Below are 26,228 nucleotides of genomic sequence, written 5' to 3' on the forward strand. Positions count from 1 at the left end.
GTGGAGGGTTATCCCTAGGCTAAAACAATTTCGACACATTAGTAAATTTATGATGATGATGATGATGATGATGTTATCATTTCATGTATAACTACTTGAATTAAAAAAATGAGGTGCTGTTAGTCATTTGAATAGTAAAATTTTGCATGGCTGCCTCCCACCTGTACTCATTGCGGACCTATTTCTTAAATTGGATGCAGACATCACCGAAAAAGTATTGGAGCTATGACAACCCTACCCGAGCAATCCATACGATTGATGTGGAACTGTAATGAAATCCGGTTATCGAGTTACGAGATTTAAATCTTTGTAACACCATCAATAAATAACTGAAGTGATTAACATTGGTGACCGCATGGAGTACTATTTTAATGGTGAACTTCACGAGAAAACAGAAGCGGGGAAAACTAGATTGGAATAAGGTAAGAAGTCAACTTTGTTACTGCGTAAATAATTCGCCTAGACGTTAAATAGTCGACAAATCATTCTGAAACAAGGACAAATTGAGCACAATACGTTCGCGATGTACACTGACTTAGGAATTTGGAACAGCGAACACAGTAATGTAAGGTATCGCTGACAAATACAAAACTTTCCTTTATCGGAATCTATTAAAAACAAGTCCCTTATTCACAATGCAATACCGTTTATGATCTATTTGAGCTTTCAACGGCTCTACCACAACCTACCAGCCCTCAGATATTAGACGAAGAGGTAATTTACTGTGATGAAAAGAAAGGTTATATTCGCTATTTAAGTTCAGTACATGCAGTGGATATTCATTACTTCTCCTAAACGTACTCATCTCTTCAGTAAGTTTGGATAATAGGTGGTATCATGATGTCCAGCTAAGATATCTGCCTTAGTAATAAAATAAAATGGCACTATTCTCTTACCCCTAAAAGATGTTTTTTTTTTAATTTTCACTGATTCATCTACATTTTGACCTTCCAAAATTAGAAGTTGGATCATCACAATGATCACTTTGTATGGTATGATAAAGGCCACCTTAAAACACACTGAGGAACACTCGTTTAGCTTCATATAAAACCATAATAGGACCTGATAGGTCTAGCTTTTGTATTGCAAATAATGATCATGGAGTGAGGCAGTGCACGATTCAAGGCCTAGGTTTCAAGGCATATCACTGTTTCAATACCAAGCTGGAAATATGAGTTTTCTTAGATTGATTGTTCTTCAGTTATTTTTTTGGCCGTCACATATGGTGACAATTTGGTGGTACATCAGAGAGCGGTACTTCCAATTGTCAGTAGAGCAAAACACGAGTCATTTCAGACGATGTCTCCTATATGTTTTTTTTTTTTACTTCTCATAACTTTTGGTGATCTCCCAGTGACAACGTTGTCTGGAACGTTTCAGTAACTGGGACAAATCCTATCTTGATCATTCTTAAAATTAAAGAGTAATTGAATAACAATTAAGGTATTTATTATAACAATTTTGTATTTTTTTTCCTTTTAATAATCATCTCTGATTTATTTTCTATTTCAAGCCTGAACTACGAGGAAGCTTAAAAGCCACTGTAGTTACATAGTATTTATTTATAATGGTAAAGGACTGTGATTTTAGTTTATTCAACTAGCTTTGCTACGCACTTAGAAAACGTTCAGCCGGTCTATAGCCCCTCGTTTACGATTTTAGGCTTTTCTTTGGTTACAAATGTATTGCACCGGTGAAGAGATATTATGGTAGAGTAAATTTATGAGACGCGAAGAAAATGACATTATTTCTAGCTAGCTGTTGTGATTTACAAAAGATTCTCACGCTTCGACAAGACACCTGCATCACTCTGCACCCTGTGTTTGTAATGAGCAGCTCTGTGTAGAATTCATGTTGTATCTCACGAAGAGGATATATCAGGTTTACAACTCTTGAATAATTGCCTCCGCCTCGAGTCTGTAAATCCGATCAGCATACTTCTCTATACATGCAGTATATATTACATTTAATCTTTGATCCTATATAAAGCTAATTAGTTTTACCCAAAGCTTATTTGTCGGAGCTTTTAAAAGCAATGAACAAATGGCGTTCAGCTTAGTTAATAATGACTTGAATCACGTTCAAAACTGATCCTTGCTCAAGCTACAATAGTAGATGCTTGTAATCATGTGCATTCATTTGGGAAAAAGGTGTTTGCTCTTTCCGTTCTTGAAAGATTAGTTCTTGTCATGATAGCTGATGGGGTCGATAAGTGTATGTCAATTGCACTGATTGTCAGGATGGTTCAAATCGGATGATATCGGATTTAAAAGACTTAGAATTAAAACAGTCTGATGTTCGACTGTTGATTGTTATAATACGCACACGTGCACATACTTCTGTCGAAATTGTTTCAGGTTTTTAGAACATCTCGCGGGAGGAGTAACAATGAGGTGATTACTGTGGCTCGGCCAGTTCTTCGATATAAAAGCCGCTTTCCTCTCAGCCATCGAACCGCTTCAGTGTTACATGCGAGAACGTGCTATCATGTAAGTAGAAAGAAGTTAGCTCGACTTCTGGTGAGAGAGATAGTTCGTTATTATTTATTCGGGAGAAAGATTGCTTTACTGCTATCGAAAGGCTGATTTTTCTGTCTAATATACTATTCTTATTAATAGAAAACAAAACAGGGTTCTTTGGGTCTTTAATCGATATGCGCTAAAGAAGCTGCTTTGAACGGACGTACGGTTTTGAATCTGAAGTACTTCTGATGAAAGTAGTAAGAAAGAAGGCTTTTTTTTCTTTTTAAGCCTATACCACGTAACGAAAAAGAGCGATTAGTGCCGGGAGAATATATCATAACCAAATCAGGATGTCACATAGTAGAACATTGTTACTGACAACAAATTATCCCGCCACTGGTCGGTGAGTAGAATTCCTTAGGTCGTAGGTCTAACCACATCCCTGTTTACAGCGGAAGAATTGGACATGCTTGACATCTTTAGGATACTGACACTTGAAAACATTTAATTACATGTAAGTCTTAAAACACCACAATTCCCCGGCTTTGGATCACTTCTAATCTATTTAAAAGTCGCATGTATTTCAGCCACATTTGGCATTCACCGCGATCGGCTTGAATTGAAACGGAGCTATACTGGGGCCACTGTTTATGGTGCCCTCGTATATGTCCTAGTATACGAGGTTTCCTCGGGTAGTTAGAAGAGAGTCTGTTATTTAGATACTGCGAAGGAAAGTGTCTACTTCCTAGTTAAATCAAGCATATGAATGCAGGAACATGTCACGGTTAAAATTACTCGCCATTACGACGAGTAACGCCTGATGACAGGTCAGAATTTAGAGTTTTTGTCTGCGAGCTCTATGTTTGGAATATTTATCACCGCAATGCTAGGCAGTGTTAGGCCTCACTGGTGACTTCAATATGGGAAATATCTACATAAGAATTGAGCTACTTACGCCCATATCTTACTTTTAAACAATATTAAACAGTTCTTTAACTCAATATTTGCCACCATGTTTCCCGCCAAGAGTTCAAATATGGCGCCAGGTCAAATGCGCCACGTCTATGAAAGGATTTTGTTATCCCCGACAAATGGTTGAACACGTAAAAACTTTACGACTCTTAGCTTTCTAAGCTCACATTTCATTTCTAAATTTCTTAGGTAATAACTAAATTCGTTGATAAACTGAACTGGCAGTTCGTAACTGTTGTAAAGCTCATACTTTTCGGAAGTGTTTTGACATCATCAGCTTCCGGATTTTTTTCCTACAAACGCGATATTTAACGCTATTTCCGCACTCTTTTGGCACCTAGGTAAAAAGGCGTACGATAAAGTTATTATATAGGCGTGCTCATGCCTTCATTCTATGATCCCTAATATTACAAAATCAGACTCTTAGACCTCAGTTATCATGCTAATTATCGTCTCGGCATGTTTTTCCCATCAAAATACGCTTTGAACAGACCACGTTCTGTACGTATGATCAATATTCTAACATGGCTCCGAGGTTTTCAGGACAAACTTCTGTATCTGGTGTTGTTTTCTTTGTATCTAAATCTCTTTTTGGGAATTGAAAGACAAAATAAACTAAGAAAAATTTGCAATTTTGACCCGAAAGCCTCGGAGCCACGTTATAATATTGATATATCGAACGTGGCCTATTAAAGAAATTCTTGATTATGTTAACTAGGGTCAACAGTTTTCTGGTTATATTACCGTTAACTAGCCCGGAGGTTTAAAGACATACCTAGGGAAGTCAAACCACCGCGCTGTTTTCTGATTTTTTAGAAAAATGTGGGAATCCGCTTGCAAGTGAGATTCTGTGAGAATGACTAACGATAGAGGATACAAAAGAACAACTGATGCAGAACTAGAAAAACGTATAAGAATAACCCTGTTCTTGTTTTTTCAAAATACGCTATCTGTGACGTAATGGTAAAGTCTGCGTACGAGCCAAGTGGCCCATCAGGCCGGAGCTTATCCCGGTTTCTGTAGCATGAAGCGACTAGGAGTATTTCTACTCCCCCCTGGATGGGATGCTAGTCCATCGCAGGCATTAAGTTCGCCAGTACCCATTTATACACCTGGGTGGAGAGAGGCACTGTGAGAGTAAAGTGTCTTGCCCAAGAACACAACACAATGTCCCCGGCCAGTGCTCGAACCTGAACCGCTCGATCCGGAGACGAGCGCACTAACCATGAGGCCACCGCGCCTCCCTCTGTGACGTAATACCGTTGTTATAATCTGCGTCACTGACAGCTGCTTGTGTTAAATAAGCTTTATATTTATTTACAAGCTTAAGTACTCCAGAAAATGTAAATAATAGTAACGCAATACCGCCTGGTAAGATAAAATTTGAACCTTACATCATTGTCGTGTTCTACCTTTACACAATCGACCGACAGCTGCCTGCAAACGAGCAATTTTATTTAATTAAACTGTTTTTGTACAAGGTTAATGAACCTTTCAGAACAACAGATAAATTTCTTTATTGGTATAACTATGGTATATTTTGTCCCGATAGAAGCCAACTTAGCAAATAAAAGACGAATTTTAACTCTTACATGTATGCATACTATATTTTTGGTATCAAGAAGGATTAAAAAGTAACAGAAGGAACAGTGCGTGTATTAAAGTGACGGTATAATATTTGATCATCTTCAAACCTCCGGTACGACTGATTGAAAACAACTTGATAATGATATTCAATCTGTCAACCAAATCTCTAAAGCTTAGGGTCAAAAGGGCGTGCACAAATTTTTCATTATTTGTTGCCTTGAAAAGCATCGTCTTGCTGTTTCTTTCGGTGAAAATTCATGAAACGTTATGTAACGGTCCTTCCAAAGACTGTGTATCGAAGGTGGCTACAACCTTCTTTTTCTCCCAACCGGTGAAAAGTTGCTGAAAACAAAGCAAGGAGCTCACGAGTTTTCATCCGATGGTCAAGCAGTGAAGCGAGAAAACGTAATTGTCATGCATAGGGTAACCAGCTATCCCTCTATTGATTTGATTTCAGCAAGATGTTTTACAATTCAATTTTTCACCCATCCATTTGACACCACTTCGAGAGTTTTAACGGTTGATAAATCACTACTTGAATTTCTTATTACTAAAAACTGGCATAAATCCATTTTGTTATTTAGCTGAAAGAAGCTTATGTTGACGTTAAGCAGGAGTGTTGATTGCCTGTCTGGGAGTGAAGGAGACTAAACTAATATTTTCATCGCCAGGGACTTGACTGTGGAATTCAGTTTTGAACTAAAACGATGAACACAATTGAATTTGCCGCTAGCTGTGTGCTGCTGTTAACATTTCTACAGATCAAAGGGAAAGCAGGTACGATCATTTTAGTGAAACTGTTTAATGGTTACAAACATCATACGTGAGCATACAAGCATAACTTAATATTTTCCGCTGCGCCATCAATGCCATTCTAGATTTTGTTCGTTGAATCGCTATATTGAAAGAAAACACTTCGATGTCTAATAGAAAGTTGTTTCTCGAGAACTTTATTATGGCCTCTGTTTTAGAAAGAAGTAACAGATGAAAAGGATTGTGCACCATCATCTTGTCCTCCGTTCCGATCGCGTGTATTATAAAAGCTAATTACTATGAGTGAGGCAATGAGTGAGGCATTGAGTGAGGTTTATAACAACAATTTTGAAACATCGCTCAAGGCCAGATATAACAAATCCATGATTTATTACAGCTCAGATCTTTGTTAATACTTGTGAAATACGGCCATGCATGTTTGATCTTTCCCAAATAGTTCATGACTCTAAAGCTGCGAAAGAATAAGGGGGTCACTCCTGGCTAGGATTTAAAACGGTTAGTTTTAAGCACGATTCAACTGCAAAAATTCGCGTTTCAGTTACGTAGGTGACACCTATAGTAACGTATTGTTTTCTTTCTACAGTTCACCTTAATCGTTTGACGGGGCTGCGAAAAATTGAAAGGAAGAATTAGGCCGCTTTGGTGAATTACCCTTCCTTACGGTTGTTGTTTTTTTCGGGGAAAAGGAACAAATTGAGCGGTTATTCGCATGCTTCAGCATGCACTACGTGACTCATATTGCTTTAATCAGAGAGAGAGAATATGCACTGAAGGTTTATCACAGCAACACAAGCATAACACTTGGACATCACTTCAAACCACTGCAGTTCATTTTATATTATTTAACTTTATTCATTTGAATTTAAGTCTTGTTGAAATATTGAAATGCCAGACTATTCTTTCAGACTGGAAAGATCTCCGGGGCTGATGTTGCTGATCACTTTTCGAAAAGAATGTTTATCTAAAGGGATCAGCCCACATAATCGCTTTTCTTGTCTCAAGCATTGTTTTTGTTGTTGCTTCTTTTATGACTTCACAACTGTTTTCTAACATGTACTGTCTATATAACATAACGGCAAAATCTATTTGTTTCCATGGAAAAAAAAAAACTTAGGTATTATAGAACTGACAGAAATAAACAATGTACCAAACTCTTTGTCTGTAGTGCTACTTGTAAGTAACTTAGATTTTGGGATTTTGAAGAGGGTCAACTTTGGATCTGACGAAAGGATTTAATACGGTTTACCAAAAGAGTTGTAAAAACAAAACCATGTCAAACTTTGTTTTTCTTCTAGGAAATCCTCGACTGTTCGATTCCGTTGCTCATTACTGGCCATTTGATCGTCATCATGGCATTATGGATATCAAAACCAACATTACTGGAGACAAACATGGCAAAATCGAGAATATTCTCTACAAGGGACCTAGAGATGGCTTTCTTCACACAAACGGTAAGGCCTGGGTCGACCTAGGAAACTTTACCGGCTCTTGTTTGGCCGAACCTGCAAGATGCACAGAAGCACTGACGGTTTTCCTATGGCTGAAATATTCCCCAAATAAACGTCGGAGATATCTGTTGGGCACGTCGAGCCACCTAGCTTTCTCAGAAGGGTTTACAATATATAAAGATTCCGACATAAAAGCTAACAACTCTATTGTGATAAGAGTGAATAACGGGCAAAGAGAATGGACAGGATCACTGACCCTTAAACCGGACATTTGGTCGCACGTGATGTTTACGTGGGATAACAAATTAGGACTTGCGTTATTTCTGAACTGCAATCAGATGGCTCTAGTATCGGACAGCATGCTTAAAACGACCAGAAGAAGCAATCGGTCAAATATTTTGGAACACTATTTGAGTCTTTCCGGAGCACAGATTGCAAAACCAGAGTTGGGCGTTAAGGCATCGTACGACGATCTGACAGTGTTCTATCGCAAGTTGGAATCTCATGAGAGAAACTGGATTTGCCCTAACAAGCTAGGTGAGTGTAAGATATGAAAGAACTAGATTTACAGTGAGGCCTACATGCTGTTATTATGTAAGTACTGTTATGCCTTTGTTCACTATGTTTTTGAAATTATTTCGAGTGCCCACCCACCACGATGACTCAAAACAACAGCCGAAACAGTACCTTTTTCCTATACTTCTCCCTTGTTTCAAGTTTTTTAAGTTCTTAAACAAGTTCACAGAAACGTATTCGGAACTTCACTAACCGCCTAACAGGGAATGTTTAGCTGGCACAAAACGTCCAGGATAGAAAAGAAGAAAAGAGCTAAATAAATATATATATATATAAAATATAACATTTAACTAAGAGCGAATGAAATTGAATATTATGGATTTGTGGCAACCGTGAACTTGTCATTTTTATTAACAGAGCCACCACAGCTAAACTCCACCTGTAAAGTTTCCATGAGATGGCTGTCAATCAACTGGACTCCGCCCCCGATGACGTATGACATACTGACCGGGTACAATGTGTGGTACTGGGGCGATCCCTTTTCCAATTGGACAAAATTGTCATTAGGAAATGAAAAAACGACATTGAACCTCACTGATCTAGGTGGGTTTATTTTTTGTATACAGTGGTTTGGGTAGCTCACTTTTTGAACATTCAATTCCTTGGAATATCCACTGCTCGTATAGTTTGGTCTGTCTACCTGTGTTTACACTTTATTTACTTGTCGCTTTCATCCCTTGGTCTCATTTTGTTTTGCATGTTAAAGGCAGGGGGATAACTCGGAAACGCAAGTAAATAAAGTATTCTTGTTGTTGTTGTTGGTACATGTTTTAAAAGACTGAGTGATCAGGATCGAGATTTACTCCGAGAATGATCAATATTTTGGTCTCGATTTACCGAGTATGACTGCTCCAACTGCTCAGATCACTCAACATCTTAAAGGGGCTCAGTCATGGCAGTATTTTTAACTACGTACAAATTACCTTTAAATTGAAGGAAACCTGAAATAGTAGTTTAGTAAGATAGAAAAACACCAAAGAGAAATTAATAAACCATAAAGGAACAAGGATGGGAAACTGAAGGATGGAGAAGATTAACATGGATTACAAACAACGAACTTGAAAAACTTAGGCTAAACTTTTCAAGACGCGCAAACCGTCACGTAACTCCTTAAAAGCTACTGAAAACGTTTCTTCACTGAGGTCTAACAGCCACACTGTGCGACCACATTCCACGAGAGTCAGTTTTCGTCCCAGCCACCAGTCCGTTTCCATACCAAACGAAACGTATATAATTTTGCCATCTGTCATTTCCATGTAAGTAAGATAACGTTTCTTTTGCAGATCCGGGCTCGTCGTATAAATTTCGCGTTCAAAATGCTTTCCGCTTCGGTGTTGGAAAATCGAGTCAGATGATTGAATGCAGAACAAAAACTGAAGGTAAACAATCATATTATATTGTTTTATGCAGCAGCGCTGAACATTGTTTCTTGTTAGATATTTCTATTATCACTGACCGAACTTCCACTCGAAATACGTTTTCTAAATTATGGGCTTGGTGTTAGACTCGGTATTAAAGTGGACGTCGTTTTTTCTTTGGTTAGTTTTAGACCCGCCACTCAACTTGACAGTGGAGATGAAATCATTCATCAGTGTCCTACTGAAATGGATTGCACCCCCAAGAAGTCATGAAGATGTCGCGGGATACAAGGTACAGCGTTTGCCTGCCGTCAGCTCTCCCTAGCATTCGTCAAGGGACCCGCCGAAAGGGTCGCCGGTGAGAGTAGAGTAACGAACATGCTTTCTCCCACTGAGACCTCCTTTACTTTTACTAGTAAAATTAAAAATAGCTATGGTGCCAGTTTTCACCCATTCAGTTCGGTGTATGCATTTTCTATGTATAGAGGAAACGCTTGCCTGCAGATTTGCCACTAACTCTTAGTCACTAATTTGCAATTGAAAATACGCAAAATGATTTTAACCAGAAACTGATCACCTAAGCTTCTGCCGATATTTTTAGTGGAATACTGCGTTACTGGAGATTAAAATTGCATGAATTTGAATATTCCAGATTGAGTACAGCATGGCCGATTCTAACGAAAAGCCCATAATAATCAAGGCAGGCCCGATGACATCATTCCTTCTTGAAGGACTACAGAATGATACTACATACAAAGTCCTTGTGACAAGTTATGGCGATAAACGGTTTTTTGACAGCGCTCCTGTGGTGACAACCGTTACGACGGATGATAATGGTAAGGAATTAGTAGGAGAATTCAGAAAGTAGCGAGAACATCAACTTTCGCAAGACTGCTGCTATCGGATAATTACAATTTATAACTTCTGAGGATAAGTCCTGATACAAGAATATCAAAACTTCGAGAAGAATAACCCGACAAACAGTTTACTTAAGCTCAATGCTATCCCGCATAGCAGTCATTAAAGCAAATTGAGGAAGGTTGTAAGGGTTGCGCGCGTGAGTCTCGCAAACGCGCGCAAACTTGTGACTTGTTTGACTACTTTCCAAATGAGATAAATGAACCTGTCTCGTGCAGTTTTTCTTCGGTTTTGCTTCTTTTAATTTTTCTTGTTATATTCTCGTGTTTAATTACTGATCGAGAGGCGCAGGGGCCTCATGGTTAGTACGGTTGACTTGGGATCAACCAGTCCGGGTTTGAGTCCTGGCCAGAAACACAGTGTTGTGTTCTTAAGCAAGGCACTTTACCCTCACAGTTCCGCTCCACGTCCAGGTGTATAAATGAATACTAGCAAATTTAATGCTGGGGGTAACCCTGCAATGGACTAGCATCCCATCCAGGGGGGAGTAGAAATATTCCTAGTTGCTTGATGCCACAGAAACCGGAGATAAGCGCCGGCCTGATGGGCCACTTTGCTCGTATGCAGACTTTACCCGGCTTAACAGCTGATCATAGCTTGAACTGATACACTTTGTTTCGATGTTTAATACTACAGACAAGTCCACAGTCAAGGAAACGTCGCTACAAGTGACAGGACCCGAGACCTTACGAATCAAATGGAAAAAGCCTCGTGAAAAATACAAGGTGTTTTCCTATCGAGTGTTTGTTAAATGGAACGATACTGGGATAGAGAACATGCTTGAGGTGTATGATGGAAATGCAACGTCTTGTGTTTATTCTATAAAGCGTTTTGCAGAAACATTTCATGTCATGGCGTATGTGGTGCGACAAATTCCTCTCATTCCGATCGTTGGTAAGTATAACTATGTTCAGTTTAGAGCGCAGTCTGTAATTATGATTTCATTCTATTTATCCCCTTCTTTAGTAAAGAGATGTCTCTTGCAGTTACTGTAATTTGCCGACCTCGTGTCCAATGCGTTTCCTCTAGAAATTGGGAGGGGGGAGGTGGGAGGGAAAAGACAAGGAAACGAGGTTGGTAATGTACGCAATCCAAACAACTTATTTGAGTTGTCGAAGGACATACACTAGATTTATTTATGAAGCCAAATTACCCTAGCGTGAGCGACGTCAGTGGTCTTCCAACTTAAGAGATTTTCCTGTCCTTTTCACGCACGGACTTATAACATAAATAGTCACAACCGGCTATCCGATGTCATCCACTCCAACCAGTACTATTTATTTTTAACGATTACCTTCTCTTTTTCATTGTTATATCTAGACCCTCCGATTAATGTAACCATGGTATCCTTCGGCTGGTCTTTCGCTGTTTTAAACTGGACTTCACCGTTTCACAGCAGAGCTATCGACTTCGCTGATTTGTATCGAGTGATCGCCAGATCAAGCGAAGGAGAAGTCACTATCATAACCATTCAGACGCATGCTCGCATTGATGGCCTGAAACAGCTGACCAACTATTCACTGAATGCGCAGGCTTGGAACGGACTTGGCTACGGTCCATTTCTGGTCACTGGCATTCCCTTCAGAACGCCAGGTAAATAAAAAGCAGTGTCAGTAACGTCGACTCTTCTATGGTCTTAAAATGCGATTTAATCATCACTAGTATCACTAGAATTGGGGCTTTGGCAACAGCTGTGGAGGTCCTTTGTTGCTTCCCTGTGTGCTAGTGGGCATGACGGCCAGTGAGTGAGAGACTGTCCCTCATGAAGCTTGATACATATAATATAAGTACTTTAAGTTCAAGCGTTCAAGAGAGAAACCTATATATCAACTCTTGGATTAATTTGTTATTCCATCCCGTCAGATCATGACGAGTGCGCAGATAATTCTCATATGTGTCACGTGAATGCAGTTTGTACCAATACCGAAGGCTCATACAAGTGTGAGTGCGAACTGGGATACATAGGAGATGGGAGAAACTGCGAAGGTGAGTTGGATTACAGTCGGTGTAAAGTTAGCCAGCAATGGGTTAACCGTTAGCCGTAAATAGGGCCAAAAGTTTAGCCGTTAGGTGTAAAAATTGGAAAATTGTAATCATGAGCCGTAAACAATATTAACCGTAAACCTAGTGCACGTAGGCCTTGGCGAATTGTGCTCCTAAAAGTGGCATATTATGCTACTAGCAGTGCTCGAAATTTGCCAAATTATGCCAAAATTATGCCAGAATTCCCAAATTATGCTCCTGATTTCCGAAATTATGCTCACAAAATGACGTATATTCTATACATATAGGCGCGCAATAACGACACCAAATTATGATGTTTTTCAAATAAACTGTTGTTGTAAATTTATTTGTGTTTTATGGCAGTTTGTCTCGGCCCTCAGCTGTCCAAATTAGCTGCTCGCATCTCTGAACCGTTTGTAAAATGCCTTCAACGACTTAACGATTACACTTGTATATACTAATTGAACCAAAAGAATATAGTACTCTCTTGAGTTAAACTAACTCAAACTATAGCGAACTATAACGTTGAAAGTATCAAGTCACGAAGTAAATCAACTTGTCTTGACAGTTCTGAGTTCTTTCAGCACCAATAATTGCTTGAAAAAACATGGATAAGAGTAGTATACACAAGTGAACATCAGAGCTTATTGTACTGCAACATGCATCACGCTGGCCAGGAGATAGTCTGCAAGAGCGCTGTCCTGCTGATCGCTAAATTCGCCAGAATTCGCCAAAAGAGGCCTAGTAACTAAGCATGTCAGAACAAAGTCAATACTACTATTAGCGTAGCTAAAACACGCATTGCAATAACATACTACCCAAATTTAATTTATGAAGAGAATACACCATATTTACTAAATTTTATGAATTTATGCTCCAAAAAGTGCTAAAATTTGCTAATTATGCCGTGGCAGTGCTCGTTTAAAAAAATATGCTTTTTTGCTCCAATTATGCCAAAAATTATGCTAGCACAATCCACCAAGGCCTAACTGCACGTCTAAAATCAATCTAGGAAATTAAGACAAAATCCGATAGGAAATCTAGCAATTTTAGTTTTTAGTTTATAAAAACCTTGTACCAGAATAATGTTAAGTACATTACAGTCCTTTTTACATTTTCCAAAAGCTAAAGATGTAAATAGTTTCCTCAACTAACATCGAAATTAATTTCCCATGGAAACTTGACAAAAAACATTTCAAAGTCCAGAGAAATTGTGTAAACAGACGGTCTAAACACAGGTAAAATTTCATCATTAGTTTCACTTTACCATGCAGTTATTTCAAGTGTTTCATATGAACTTCAAAATTCAGTTTTTCTGGACATTTGGTGTTGATAGAAATAATGTCTTTTGAGAAGATTTTTAAAACAGTCGCACCAAAGTTTGCAATACGATGTAAATAATGTCGGTACAAAGATTTTGTCCACTTGTTACTCAAACTTCTGGTGGATTCCTTCTTAAGCTAGTGATGGTAAGACATTCTTTCTTTGTCACTTTTAAGTACAGCTCATTAGCAAGAAAGGACAAGACTCGTATCGTAGAGTATAAAATTTAAGGGTAATTTATCGGCTATTAGTAATCGAGAAAATTCTTCAATTTCTTATAGAAATTCCGGATGGACTGAGCGATGAAGACTTTTGCCCTGAAGCAAATTTCGCAGGCATAGAATGGAGGAAAACCTTGGTCAACCGCAAAGACGAGACGGCTTGCCCTGAAGAAACTGTCGGTAATTCAAAATTTTTTTCTTGCTGAAATATGTAACGTGTATATACATAATACCAGAAGTCCCTCGCGAGTTTCTGATAATGCCTAATGCTTGGCACGACTCGCTTGTTACTTCAATCATTTTTCTTAACTTCCTAGGGGTGGCCTCGAGACAATGTACTGGAAGTCCCGCGGACTGGGAACTACCTGATCTTGGCGATTGCGTCTCAAAATGGATGTCAGACCTCAGCAATCAGGTAATAATTGACGTCATTCCAAATGCTTTTGTTCAAGAAATATTATCGGCTTCTTCTTTTGTTTTGTTTGCTTGTTTTTTGTCCGACGAGAAAACGGCCAGAACAAAATAAGGTCGTTTGTTTTAAACTTATTCAAACTGATAGAAGCGAACATTTTTTGGTAAACTTCTTGATCACCATCGAGGGCTGTTAAGGCAAATGTTGTGTACGTTTTTTATTTCATTTCTTCGGACTTCGACGATAAAGAACTCTGTAGTGACCCTTTTGTTACTTAAATGAGGGACGTTAACGAAAGTTATTTTATTTATTTCAGCTAAACAATCCAAACGTCAGTGTATCGTTAGTAGCCAATCAGCTTGTAGGACTGACTGATGTCAAGTCTGGCAAACCGTTATATCCTGGAGATCTGAAATTACTGGTCGATGTTATTGGCGTGTTATCGCAAAGGGGGCTTGGAACTAGTAAAAACGAAAGCTCGGACGCCTCGTCGACATTTGTAAAGGTTAGCAGTGATGGTGTCACAGAGGTTTTTCCAAACTTTTTTGGGACTGATTAGGCAACTCTGAACTCAAAGTTCATCACACGTTCTAACAGTTATAAAATCGCTGGTCGTAAGCCCCGGCCAAACGATCGCAACAATTCGACGCAACGTTGTTGGGCGTAACATGTTGCGTGCGTTTGGCCACTCTGTTCCGACACGTTGGGTGTTGAAAATCGAACTAGTGCCCATGCCCCGGCGTAAAATTGTTGCACGAATCTGGCCAAACGAGTACAGCATCATGCAACATCCACAAATGCTGCATGAAAAATGTGACAATTTTCAAACTTGAGCCAACAACACCCAACATGTCGCAACAAATCGCAACATGTCCCAACAGGGTGTTCAAACGTGCGCAAGATGTTGCGCCCAAGAATGTTGCGATATGTTCCGTTACAATGTTGCGATCGTTTGGCCAGGGCTTTAAACTTTGTCTGGAACAATTAACTATAGCAGCCATCTTAAATTTTTTGCATGATTTTTAAGCGCGCGTGCTCCTATTTACTACGTATTTCGTATTAACTGAGTTATTTTTTCCTCAGGCTGTCGTTGGCACTGCGAGCAATATTTTGGACAAGAAGAACTTGCAGTCGTGGAAATACATGCCAAAGGTAAAATGAATTATAATTATAATCACTTTTATGTTAGCTGAGAACTTTACAACTGATTCTAAATTTAGTAATTTTCTCCACAAATTGTGGTCGTTCGAAAAATTTCCAGTGAATAGGAGATGACAAAATGAGAGGGTAAGATATTGCTCATTAAAACTTTCATTCCCTTTGTTACTTAGCAAACGAAAATCTGAATTGTGCTACCTGATTCAAAACAACCTTAGAGCATCACAGAAAGTCAGCGTTACAAAGTTTCCCGTTTTCGTGCTCTCTTAAATAAGTGGTATTATTAAAGTTCTTGAGTGATAAATTCTAAACGTGCACAGCTTTGACTAAACAAATACCCTGTTTCTTCATCTGTAGGATTCCCAGACAAAGAAAGCGAGTTCCCTTATTGATAGCCTTGATGTGGTAGCTTTGGACATGGCAAATTCATCGCAGAGTAATTCAACCGAAATGGATAATGTCGGTAGGTAGAATTAGCCGGTATTACATGTAATAATTACACAAATTAGCAATTCAAAAAATTCACTGATTCTTAATCGAGACAAAATCTCTCACGGCGCCAGTCCAGGAGGACGCCATGCATGGTCCTGTCCTAGAACTAATCTTGCCGAGCCACTAGAATAAAAAGACATTATACATTCACTCATAGTTTTGAGAGGAACTATATTTTTATTATTTACATCCTATAGTGATGAGTGTGAAGTCTCTGGAAAATGTCAGAAGTGAAAAAGACCTCCTTATCTCACAGCAAGATGAACGTCGACAGACGCTGATGAACGCAGTTTCTTTTCCAGCGTCTGTGTTGAGGGGAGATTCTTCCACCGGTAAGATATTAAGTTGTTAGCCGAGTACTCTATTGCTTAATTCTTTTTTATAACCAAACGTTATAAGCTGATTTAACGATCTCTCCCAAACTCATTAATAGTTCATCAAATTGAAACAAAGGAAATCATGACCGTGACGGTATTTGGATATCTTATCTTAATTAGCATACACTTTTACGATTTTATTTCTCCGTTTTCTCCTAAGTTTTGGTTTCAATTGAGAAGATATATCAAATACTCAAGACAGTGTTCGACCACATTTCCAGTTCGTCAAAAATACTCGTGTATTTTCAACTCTCCTCTCGGTGTTCGGAAATGTGGTCAAACACGGTTTTTCGTGTTTGATATATTACTTAAATTGTAGTCATATTTTAACTTTGAGAGCGAATAAAATCGTATAAAATTAAACGTTTAGTAAGAAAAATGTCACGAAATGCAAGAGGTATAACTCAACTCAACCACGCCCTTGCCGGCTATCTGCAATAAATGGATAAACTGTCTTCAATGGTTGGGTTGACTAACGGCACAAACATCGATTGATTCTGTCTTCATGAATTGTTGGCCTTCACTTTATCTCTTAGAGTCACTAGAAAAGAAAACAGATGAGTTCGATTCTGCATGAAAGGCAGAAAGATCAATGTGTAGTAACCCTATGAAAAAGAACAAATAGCTTTACAGGAAAACTAATCTGATCTGTCGCTTTACCTTGTTTTAGCCTTAGAGAGAGAGGACAATGTGACGTAAAGTCTTTTTGGTCGCTTCCTCATCTTAGGTTTACCAGTACCAGTACTCATACTCAATTCAATCAATTCATTTTACAGCTTCCAAACCTAATTTTGCCACCCTTGTTTCATACAAAACTCTTGGATCTCTGCTGACTCCTAGAGGAGAGAAAAGGTGAACTTACTTATCTAGCTCAAACTATACTACGTTTAGTTGGATTCTTGCAATGTCAACTCTGAGGTGAACCTCATTGCACCACTTTTTAGCATACGTTTGATCTCATACGAGACAGACATTAAGTTTAAGGTTCCTTGTCCAGCACAGTAAAAGAACACTGCTCAATTCTCCATAATCCAATTCCCTGTAATTCACTCTGTTTGCCCCTCAAATTTTGCTTAAACTACTGTATAACTATCCATCATTTAAAATAATAGTTTATGGAAAATTTGAGGGGCAAACAGAGTGAATTATGAAAAACCGGAAAATAAAGAATTGCAATTGCCGAATGACGAGTACACACTAGGTTTTCGACCATAGACTAAAAGTTAGAACCACCCTGTACAGCATAATAGTGCCAAAAGACAGTACTTCTTAGCAGTTTTTCCATAATTTGTAGGAAAGAGAATGACCACCGGACCATGGAACACCCATCAATAAATTCAGCCATCTTGTCCGTTAATCTTCGTCCACTTACAAAGAAAATATTCAAGGATCCCGTAGTTATAACATTGCGCCATTCTGTGGTAAGTACACTCCTCTCAAAAACGCCTAGGCCACCTATGTCTGCTTTATTCTCTTTAGCTTTCTGCGACGCAAGCGTCAATTTTTAAAATTCTCCAGACTCAATTCACTGCGTATTTGAAAGCTTCATTAAACTTTAGTGCAGAACGTTTCGTAGTACATCAACGGTTATCTATTAAGCTTCCCTTCTCGGCGTACTTTTGTGCCAGCTTCAAAGTTGTCTCCCTCCCGCCGTCAAGTTATGCTTGAAACGACTAAAATGTAACTAACGCAATGGTGGGTGGACAGGATTTATAGAATTATTTTGATGTCTCGGATGCGGTAATTTGACGGTAAATGACACTCAGAACTGACTTGAGTAGCGAATTTTCAAATGACTTGTTTCAATCGTGTAGTCAGTTTTACCGCTGTTTAACGCTGTAGGTGATTTTTTAAGTCTTTCAGTAACATTTTATTTCTCTGGGACAGTTAACGGCTATACGACTGTTACGACTTAGGTAATATTTATTTGTTCCTTGATTCCAGGACAGCGAAGGTAGAAAGAATAAACCATCATGTGTGTTCTTGGAGACAGACAAGTAAGAAACTTGATCTAAATTTTGTCAGTAGATCGACCTTAGAATGCTTCTCTTGTAGTTACTAGCCGTGCTTGGCTTTTATATAAGTTTTAAAATTGTAATAGACATTACCTAATAAGCTCGGCATAATAAAATGAATCACTTTACCTCACTGAGTTAATTTGAATACGGATACGAACACCGTCAATATTGTTTTGATCGGTGAAGGTTTTCTGTCCTCGTTAATCAAGCGCGCTCTAAAAGATCACTCACTCCCGGGGGGGACTCCCTTATAAAAAGGAGGGGGGTACTCGTCGTACCTTTTTCGGGTTAAAAACCGGTTTTGTTGCCTCTTAGGGTGTTCAGTCTCAAAAGGTCCACAGCGGGAGTTTATACGGTACCTTTTAGGGTATTGACCCGAAAACAAATGACGGGACATGATGTTTTGTTTTAGAAGAGCGAAAAAAATTCCAAGCCACGCCCACAGAGTAGGGTCTTGATACCTCTTAGGGAGTCTTTTCAAAATTTCCGACGAACACTCCCCTCCTTTTTATATGTGAGCCCCCCCCCCCCGTCACTCACTCTCACTCATCCCCATTGTCCAGGCTGCAACATGAGATCATAAGGCTCAAGATGACCGACTAACATTTTTATCATGATCATTTTATTGTTTCTTTCTTTATTTGTCGATTTATTAATTTGTTTATTTACTGTTTAAAGAAATATAAGCTGGTCTGAGGCTGGATGCGAAGTGAGTTCAACAAACACTACTCACACTGTTTGTCACTGCTATCATCTCACAAGCTTTGCTGTTTTAATGAGCGTTAAACAGGACGTGTCTGCTTTATCAGTGAGTATATTTACTGTTATTACTGTGCCATAGTATGTGATCAAAAGCATGTAAGGCCGCCAGTATAAAGAAAGCAGGAAATAAATAGCTCTATAGTTGCTCTTAACCGTACCTTGTCCCATTTGAATCCTTCAGGGATTAAGCAGCATTCATACATTTTTCCCAGGACAATTGTTCGCGCTACATGTTCCTTTTTCTGATCTCCCCATTAGCCTTAAGAGACAATTAACGTAAAATCATAACTCCTTGGTGAGATGCTAACTTAGTCGTTTCTTTAAGTTTAAATTCGCCGGATTCTTTTGACCTTCCAACTATGGTTGAAGCTGAATTTTCATTCGTGAATACTTTCCTACACTATGTCTTTAATTTCCTGTCTCTTTTTGTCTTTGTTTTTGCAGGAGGAGCATCAGCGGGCTTTAACTCTCATCACCTATGTCGGAGTGAGCATATCTGTTGTAGCTTTGTGCCTAGCCTTCCTCACATTTTACTTCTTTAGGTAAGACATACAGTGGCAAAGGATCGGGGTGTGTAGCTGATGCGACATTTAAGAGACTCAGAAGAGTTGCGAGTGCGTTTTGTGATTGAAAACTATAACAGTGTGATAAATGTTACAGGTTTTCCAAATCTGCCCGTACTTTTATCCATAAGAACTTGTCACTGGCACTAATCTTCGCCCAGCTGCTGTTTATGTTTGGTGTCAACAAAACATCGAACAAGGTATGTTCCGTTGTTTTCACGACGATAATTCTTAAAACCATTGTTTTAGCACCGAAGCGTAGTGTTCCTGTCTTTGCTCAGCTAACATCAAGTCAAAGCCGCCAATAGTCGTGAACCAAGTGCTTCCACTTGTCTCAAAACGCAGCGGAACAGTTTGATCTTCCTTAAGTTGTATAAAGTTTAGTCGTCGCCATGTAGGCAGAAATTAGCAAACGCCTATCAGAATCCAACACGTTCAAATACTAATTCGATCTGGGATCCGGGAATCACAGGTTTGTCCATCAGACCCCGGCTTTTAAAACAAGAATGGCGGCTACTTGACCATCTTACCTTTACAGCACATCTTGCACACCTTCAATATTAATCGATTAGCACGCCTTGCAGGCCTTTAATACCAAGCATTTAGCACGCCTTGCAGACCTTTATTACCAGGCGCTTGGAACGCATTGCAGACTTTTGACACCAAGTACTTACCTATGACCTCTATTCTTATTCATTGCAGTTGGTGTGTAAAGGAATAGCCATAGCCCTTCATTATTTCTTCCTGGTCGCGTTTGCGTGGATGGCGCTTGAGGGAGTCATGCTCTATCTGATGCTCGTGAAAGTTTTCCACACTAAAACTGCACCAACAAAAAGCAAGAAGATTTTCTTTTGCCTCGGATGGGGTGAGTTTGATCTGAGTTGTTAACTTCCTTTGCTTTTTTGTAACGTGCCATTGAACATTATTTACTGTCAGAAAAAAGTGATCTACAACTTTCTTTCAATCTCATGTAGGTATACCTGTCCTAATAGTTGTAGTTTCTGGAGTATTGTTCCATGAAGGATACGGCACGTCTGCTTTGTAAGTAATACTGATTAGTTAATGTAAAGATGTCGAATAACGAACATATGAAACAGGCAATGACGCAGTCAAGAGTATTTTGCCACAATGCAGAACAGTATGCATGGCTATTGAGTCTCTCTGTATTAGGACATAGTCACCTCTACGAAAAAGATGACTGATATGTGAACAAAACTCAGTTATCGCTGATATAAGCTGACATTGACAACTTTCATTGCCACCAACTCAACCTCGTTCCAGGGACCCTGGGAACGAAGTTAGACCCTAGGAACGAGGCTGCTACCAACTGACTAACACATGCGGCTCATATACGCATTGCGGGCCCAAAATGACCTTGGACATCATTTTCTTTATTTCTGTAGTTGTTGGCTTTCTCTTGAGCGTGGCTTCATCTGGTCGTTTGTTGGACCAGTTTTACTGGTGCTTGCGGTGAGTTAATAGTCTGAAAATTGACGTTTTTCTTAGATAAAGCCGAAGCCTACGGCCATGTATTAAACTCTCATAAAACACGATAGGAATTTGGAAAGACGAGTGAAATACTTTCTAAATTTCTTAAGAGTTTTTAAATCCCCGGAGTGTTTTAAGACAGTAAAAGTCATTTAACGGATTGAAGATTTTATATTGTTCAGCCGTGTAATTTATCTTTAATCTTACATTTTCCTGAAAATCATGAAACAAACTCCAATGAGGGCACGCACGTACAGTATCAAATTTTATGATAATAATGGTTAGGTGAAATGTTGCGATGCTAGGTGGCACGTAACGAAACGTAATTGCGGGTCTCCACCTTGTCGGAATTGCTTTATTTCAACTCATATACTTAACAAGAAACCCTGAGAACGTGCGATTAAAAATTGATATTAAAACTAATATTAATAATTATATATGCAAAATTGTGTCTTTTTCACAAGGGTGCGCATAAATTGCTTTGCTTTTAATTAAATCGCTTTTTTTCCCTTCGCAGTTTAATTTCATCTGTCTAGGGATCACATTCAACGTCATGGCTAAGTCAGGTCCAACTAGTAACAAGAAAAGAACAGGCAGAATACGGTATGAAAGCCTAAATGACACCAAATAATTAGTACCCATACTTAAGCAGTAAGACTGATTGAAAACTACTACCAAACCATCAGAAGAACAGTTCGCGTAAATTTGATAAAATGAGCTGAGAACGTTTTCATTTTTTTTTTTAATCTTGTTTTCAATAATTAATGAAAAGGCCCTAAACAATTACACTGACCATCGATTAATTGGGTACGTAAATAAATATCGTTCCGAGAATTACTTAGGTTTTGAGGTGACTGGCGATAGTTAAATCCTGTTAATTCTAAGCTCAAAACAAGGGATTTCTTCATAAATAACTTTTGATGGCAGTTTTTAAAAGTTCGGTTGAACATAGTTTCTATAAATGCTTGTTACTTCTAAATTAGTCCACCGGGGAAAGCTAGGGAATCGTGAAATGTTCTCAACAAGACCTCGTCAAATACCTTTATATTTGTTATTTTTTAGACGCTGGTCAAAAGCCTGTATGCTGTTAACATGTATTCTTGGCCTTACTTGGCTGTTTGGTGTGTTCTATATCAATCAAGATTCGCTCTTTATGGCGTACTGTTTCACCATCTTTAATACTCTCCAGGTAAATCACTATCAACTACTATTTATCGTTCTTCAGTCGCTATCAACGTCCAATTGCCAAGTTGTTCTTTCAAGTCGAAAACTGTGCAACCAAGCGAAACGCCAAGTCTGTTTGACTAAAACATTCCACACTGAAATGAAGGCATCTTTCTCTGATTTTTTTTTTTTTTTTTTTCAGGGTTTATTTATATTTTTATTTCACTGCATTGGAGACGAGAAGGTGAGTATCAAGTTGGCTTAGTTTCGACTGTTTTTGTCTTCTTTGTCAACATTCCAATATTAATATTAAGGATGACCTGTCACCCGATCGGTCCGTCCGTCGGACCGACCGTCCGTCCGTCAGGCAGGCAGGCAGGCAGGCAGGCAGGCAGGCAGGCAGGCAGGCAGGCAGGCAGGCAGGCAGGCAGGCAGCCGGGAGGTACTCCCAGAAAAGTTGGGTGGGGGTGTGCGGCCCACTTCCCAAAACACTTACTCTATTTATGACCAAAATCTGCGATTTTTGCTACCCCTTTTATAACCTGACCAAAAATTCGATATCCTATTTATGATCGTTGCGGCTGGCACAGTTGCCCTACACATGAGTTATGAAGGGCTTTTGTTGATGGGCTTATCGATAATGATGATAAAGTAGCTGCTTCTAAAAAACATACCCAATTCAAGACTGGAGTGCAAAAACCACACCCTATTTGTGATCAAAACGGCCAAAATCGATAACCTATTTATGAAAAAAACCATACCCTTTGGGGCCGCACACACCTCTATAGCCCATATAAGGGAGTACCCCCCAACTCCCCCCCCCCCCCTGGGGACAGGCAGGCAGGCATTTAGTCAGTCTGGCAGTCAATCAGTAACACCTTAATGTAGTTACCATTCAGTCAGTCAAGCAATCAGTTATTCAGCCGGTCAACCAACCAGCCCGGTCGATCGCTCAGTCAGTGACTCGCATAACTCTTTATCTGTCATACATTTACTTTCAATAGTCGTTTAATGTTTCCAGTAGGTAATTTGCTATAAATAGTGTTGTTCATCAGTTTACACTCGTTCCATTCATTCTAGGCGCATTTGATCATATTCACATGTTAATTTGCGCCTTAGAAATATTAAATATTATTTTTATTATTATTATTATTATTCATAGGTTCGTCGCGAATATTCTCGAGTGTTATGCTGTCGCGAGGAAGACAAGCGCTTCTTGCTAACGAAACCCTCGAACTCTGAAACCAGCAAATCAGAATCGAGATCGAGAAGCCATATCGACAATTTCAAGAACAAGAACCAAACAATAAGTAGTTCAGCAGATTCTTTAGTAAGTAACGATAAGTTGCCATGGATGCCCCTTATAGGAACAAAGTCTTTTGAATTCTGCACGTGATGGCTCGTACCAACGTAACAAAATCCAGTTTCTTTCATGCAAGAATAACACCAGTAACCATACACAGTTCGATAATTACGTACAGGAGAGGCTCCCTTGAATTGACACTGGTGAAAAATGTCCTTCAATGCCACGGGGTGTGGTATCGTTGAATTTTCGGTTATCATTACTTTCTCTCGAGTTGTGCTGATCGTAATAACTAGCCTTTATTTCTAGACGTTTTGTACGTTCGGTCTTAACAAACTCTGAATTAACTAACTGGACTAACTAACTGGAACGTAGAGAAGTAGCGGGCACACAAATCGAATTTCTGTCTCAGTCAGCGATCTGTCTGTCAGCCTGTCAGTGTGTCCGTTTGTTTATTTTATTACATTTTACTTTTTTAGGGGACAATAGAGAGCAAAAGAAACACGTTTGTGGTGCATGTATCAGGTATGTTGCTGCTTTTAAATTTACGGTTTGCCAAGAAACTGTTTCCTCTGGCGTGATTCTGAATTATAATGTTCTTTCCGAGCATAGTCTCCCGTGAGCATATTAACAGTATGTACGAAGAAGGGAAGTTTTAAAATGAACTTCACATAATTACTTTTCAGATGGTCAAGTGCGCGTGCGTGGAGTTGCTACAGATGAGTACAACAGAAACCTAGTAAGAAATCGCCTGCAAAGTGGAGAGAGTGTTTCTAGTTTTGAGCAGCCCCCAGGAGAGGTAAAACACATTCTAATCAAGTATAATTTTGAACTCAGATCTCCCAGCGGTATTGACATACTTATACGTACGACAAAACTCCAACACTGGCACATGCAATGATATATGGCGCTGAGCCAAAAAATGCCTTTCAATTTTCTATACGTAATCATGACTGTGCTATGTCTGTTTTTGTCTCTTTCAGCAGCATCGTGATGGCAGCAGGCATTCTACAGCATCTGTAGCCAGTGAGGAATCCGAAAATGAGCAGAGCAATGAAGTCAATGAACAAGACACGCTAGCTGGAGAGAATTAGAACTACACTGATCTGCCTGTATCTCTGCACACTGCTCAGGGCGTTCGCTTATCACGCGTGAGCCGCGCGTGGGACCCCGTGGTAGTCGCACGCTTTAGTGTGGTTTGATGAGATGCACATTCACGCACTGGCAATTATCAGTCGCTTGGTGCAGACACTCTCAAACACAAGATATAAATTTTGTTAAAACAGATAGGACTTTCTCCATGCAATATAAAAGCTGCGAAGCAAACGGACATGGTTTAACCGAATCTGATTTGCTAAGGTGCACACCCGGAGATAACCTTTCTTTACCTGAATTCTAAAATCGCGAGTGACTTGTACAGAATGCAAATTTCAGTTACAATCAAAATAGAGACCAGCATTAAAAGTAAATATTGAAGACTAAGTTAACGGATATGTTAAGTACAGTTAGACCCGACTAATTCGAACTCGATTATTTTGAATTCCCCATTATTTCGAAATCAAAACGCTTTCCTTTGAATTAACCTGCGAACAAGTGTTCTTTTAGGTTCGATTTCCGCCGCTCTCTCTTGTCTGGTCTACGTTGCTTCTTTCTCGAACAGCGGCTGGTAATCGAGCCTAATGTTCTTTTTCGAACTATGTTTCGTCAGCCCCGAGAGTTCAAAACAGCGGGATTCAACTGTTATTGGTTTGGTAAGTTAGAAAAACAAAAATAGAGAGTTGTGAAGGATTGGGGAACTACTAACGTTTTAAGATGCACCGTTCGTTAGATTTGATACGTTATATAATGCTCAGTGAGACATATGCAAAAATGAAATCCCCAATCGCTACTGCAGTGCAATATCTAAAATATCCACCAAGCTGTACGTATAAGTATAACAAAATAAGTTTCTTGGTAATATTAAAAACAAAATAACATGCGCTGCTGTTTATACCAAACTGTGGCTACTAAGATTGACTTAATTTAGTGGCAAAATAAATCGTAAACGAACTCAGTGGTGCCTTATGAAGTGCTAGGGGCTGTGCCACTATGGGGTTCTCCAAATGCTCACCGTATTTCCCCCCAGCGCGCACTCTACAAATTTTGCACGGGAAGGCTCCGCCCGAAGGTCCAACCCTTTTGTATACCACTTTGATAGAACAGGAACCCCTTTAACGTACCTACTTAAGAACACTGCGACCCTTTTCTAAAGCCTTGGAATGAAGTCAATAAACCATACTACAATACTACGGGAGAACATGAACCATTACCAGAAGAGATGTTTTAAACTAAAGAGCAAGTATCAATTTGCTCAGTTCCTGTTTACAATATACCTAAATGGCAGATTTCCCTACCCTTTCATATACCTAAACTTGTGAAATCCCTAATCTTTAAAATACTTGAAACCCTTTTATATTCAAAGGTAACCCATTCGTGCGGAGTTTCCCCGTATAGGCCCTTATGTTTTCAATACTCCAGAAGTATATTCCAGACTGAGCTCTAAAATCTTTTTCCCACAATGGCATGTATTTCAAACCGTGCCTATCACTGACTAAATAAACAATAGTCTCCATTTGGTGTTGGGATGGAAGGGTGGAGGGGTCAAACTGGTAGACCTTTCCTTGCTTGAAAGGTACTGCAGTGGAGTTAACATCCTTGCCACAAAAAATGCCCCTTCTTCCCTTTCCTAGAAACAATGATTAGTGCCCGGGGGGGGGGGGGGTTACTCCCTATAATGCGATAATCCTATATGGGGAAGATCTACCTGAAAGGGATACTGTTTTCAGGCCTTTGGCACATAAAAGGGTTG

At 39.3% G+C, this 26,228-nt stretch overlaps 1 protein-coding gene across 5 annotated transcripts; it reads left to right on the forward strand.

The window, feature by feature from the left end:
* The first annotated feature begins 329 nt into the window (after positions 1–329).
* Positions 330–25,433, forward strand: LOC110069389 (uncharacterized). 5 transcript variants are annotated; one of them, XM_089287249.1, is made up of 32 exons: positions 330–422; positions 5,693–5,798; positions 7,091–7,780; positions 8,177–8,362; positions 9,103–9,198; positions 9,363–9,469; positions 9,830–10,013; positions 10,732–10,989; positions 11,416–11,688; positions 11,959–12,081; positions 13,704–13,823; positions 13,961–14,058; positions 14,372–14,560; positions 15,139–15,207; positions 15,571–15,676; positions 15,903–16,037; positions 16,859–16,934; positions 17,377–17,503; positions 18,027–18,079; positions 18,779–18,908; positions 19,307–19,404; positions 19,523–19,625; positions 20,128–20,290; positions 20,400–20,466; positions 20,829–20,895; positions 21,431–21,516; positions 21,976–22,102; positions 22,280–22,321; positions 23,240–23,407; positions 23,860–23,905; positions 24,067–24,179; positions 24,364–25,433. In XM_089287249.1, the coding sequence occupies exons 2-32, from the start codon at positions 5,729–5,731 to the stop codon at positions 24,472–24,474; spliced, it is 4,281 nt and encodes a 1,426-aa protein (XP_089143375.1). In that variant the 5' UTR covers positions 330–422; positions 5,693–5,728; the 3' UTR covers positions 24,475–25,433. The 5 variants fall into 5 exon arrangements, with proteins under 5 accessions (XP_089143375.1, XP_020632574.2, XP_020632572.2 ...); XM_020776915.2 differs by lacking the exon at positions 330–422 and adding an exon at positions 2,333–2,489; XM_020776913.2 differs by lacking the exon at positions 330–422 and adding an exon at positions 5,224–5,444.
* The last annotated feature ends 795 nt before the right edge of the window (positions 25,434–26,228 follow it).

This window comes from Orbicella faveolata, unplaced genomic scaffold, assembly GCF_042242905.1.
Source record: "Orbicella faveolata isolate gen_17 unplaced genomic scaffold, um_ofav_v1 contig_14, whole genome shotgun sequence".
NCBI classification, from domain to species: Eukaryota; Metazoa; Cnidaria; class Anthozoa; order Scleractinia; family Merulinidae; genus Orbicella; species Orbicella faveolata.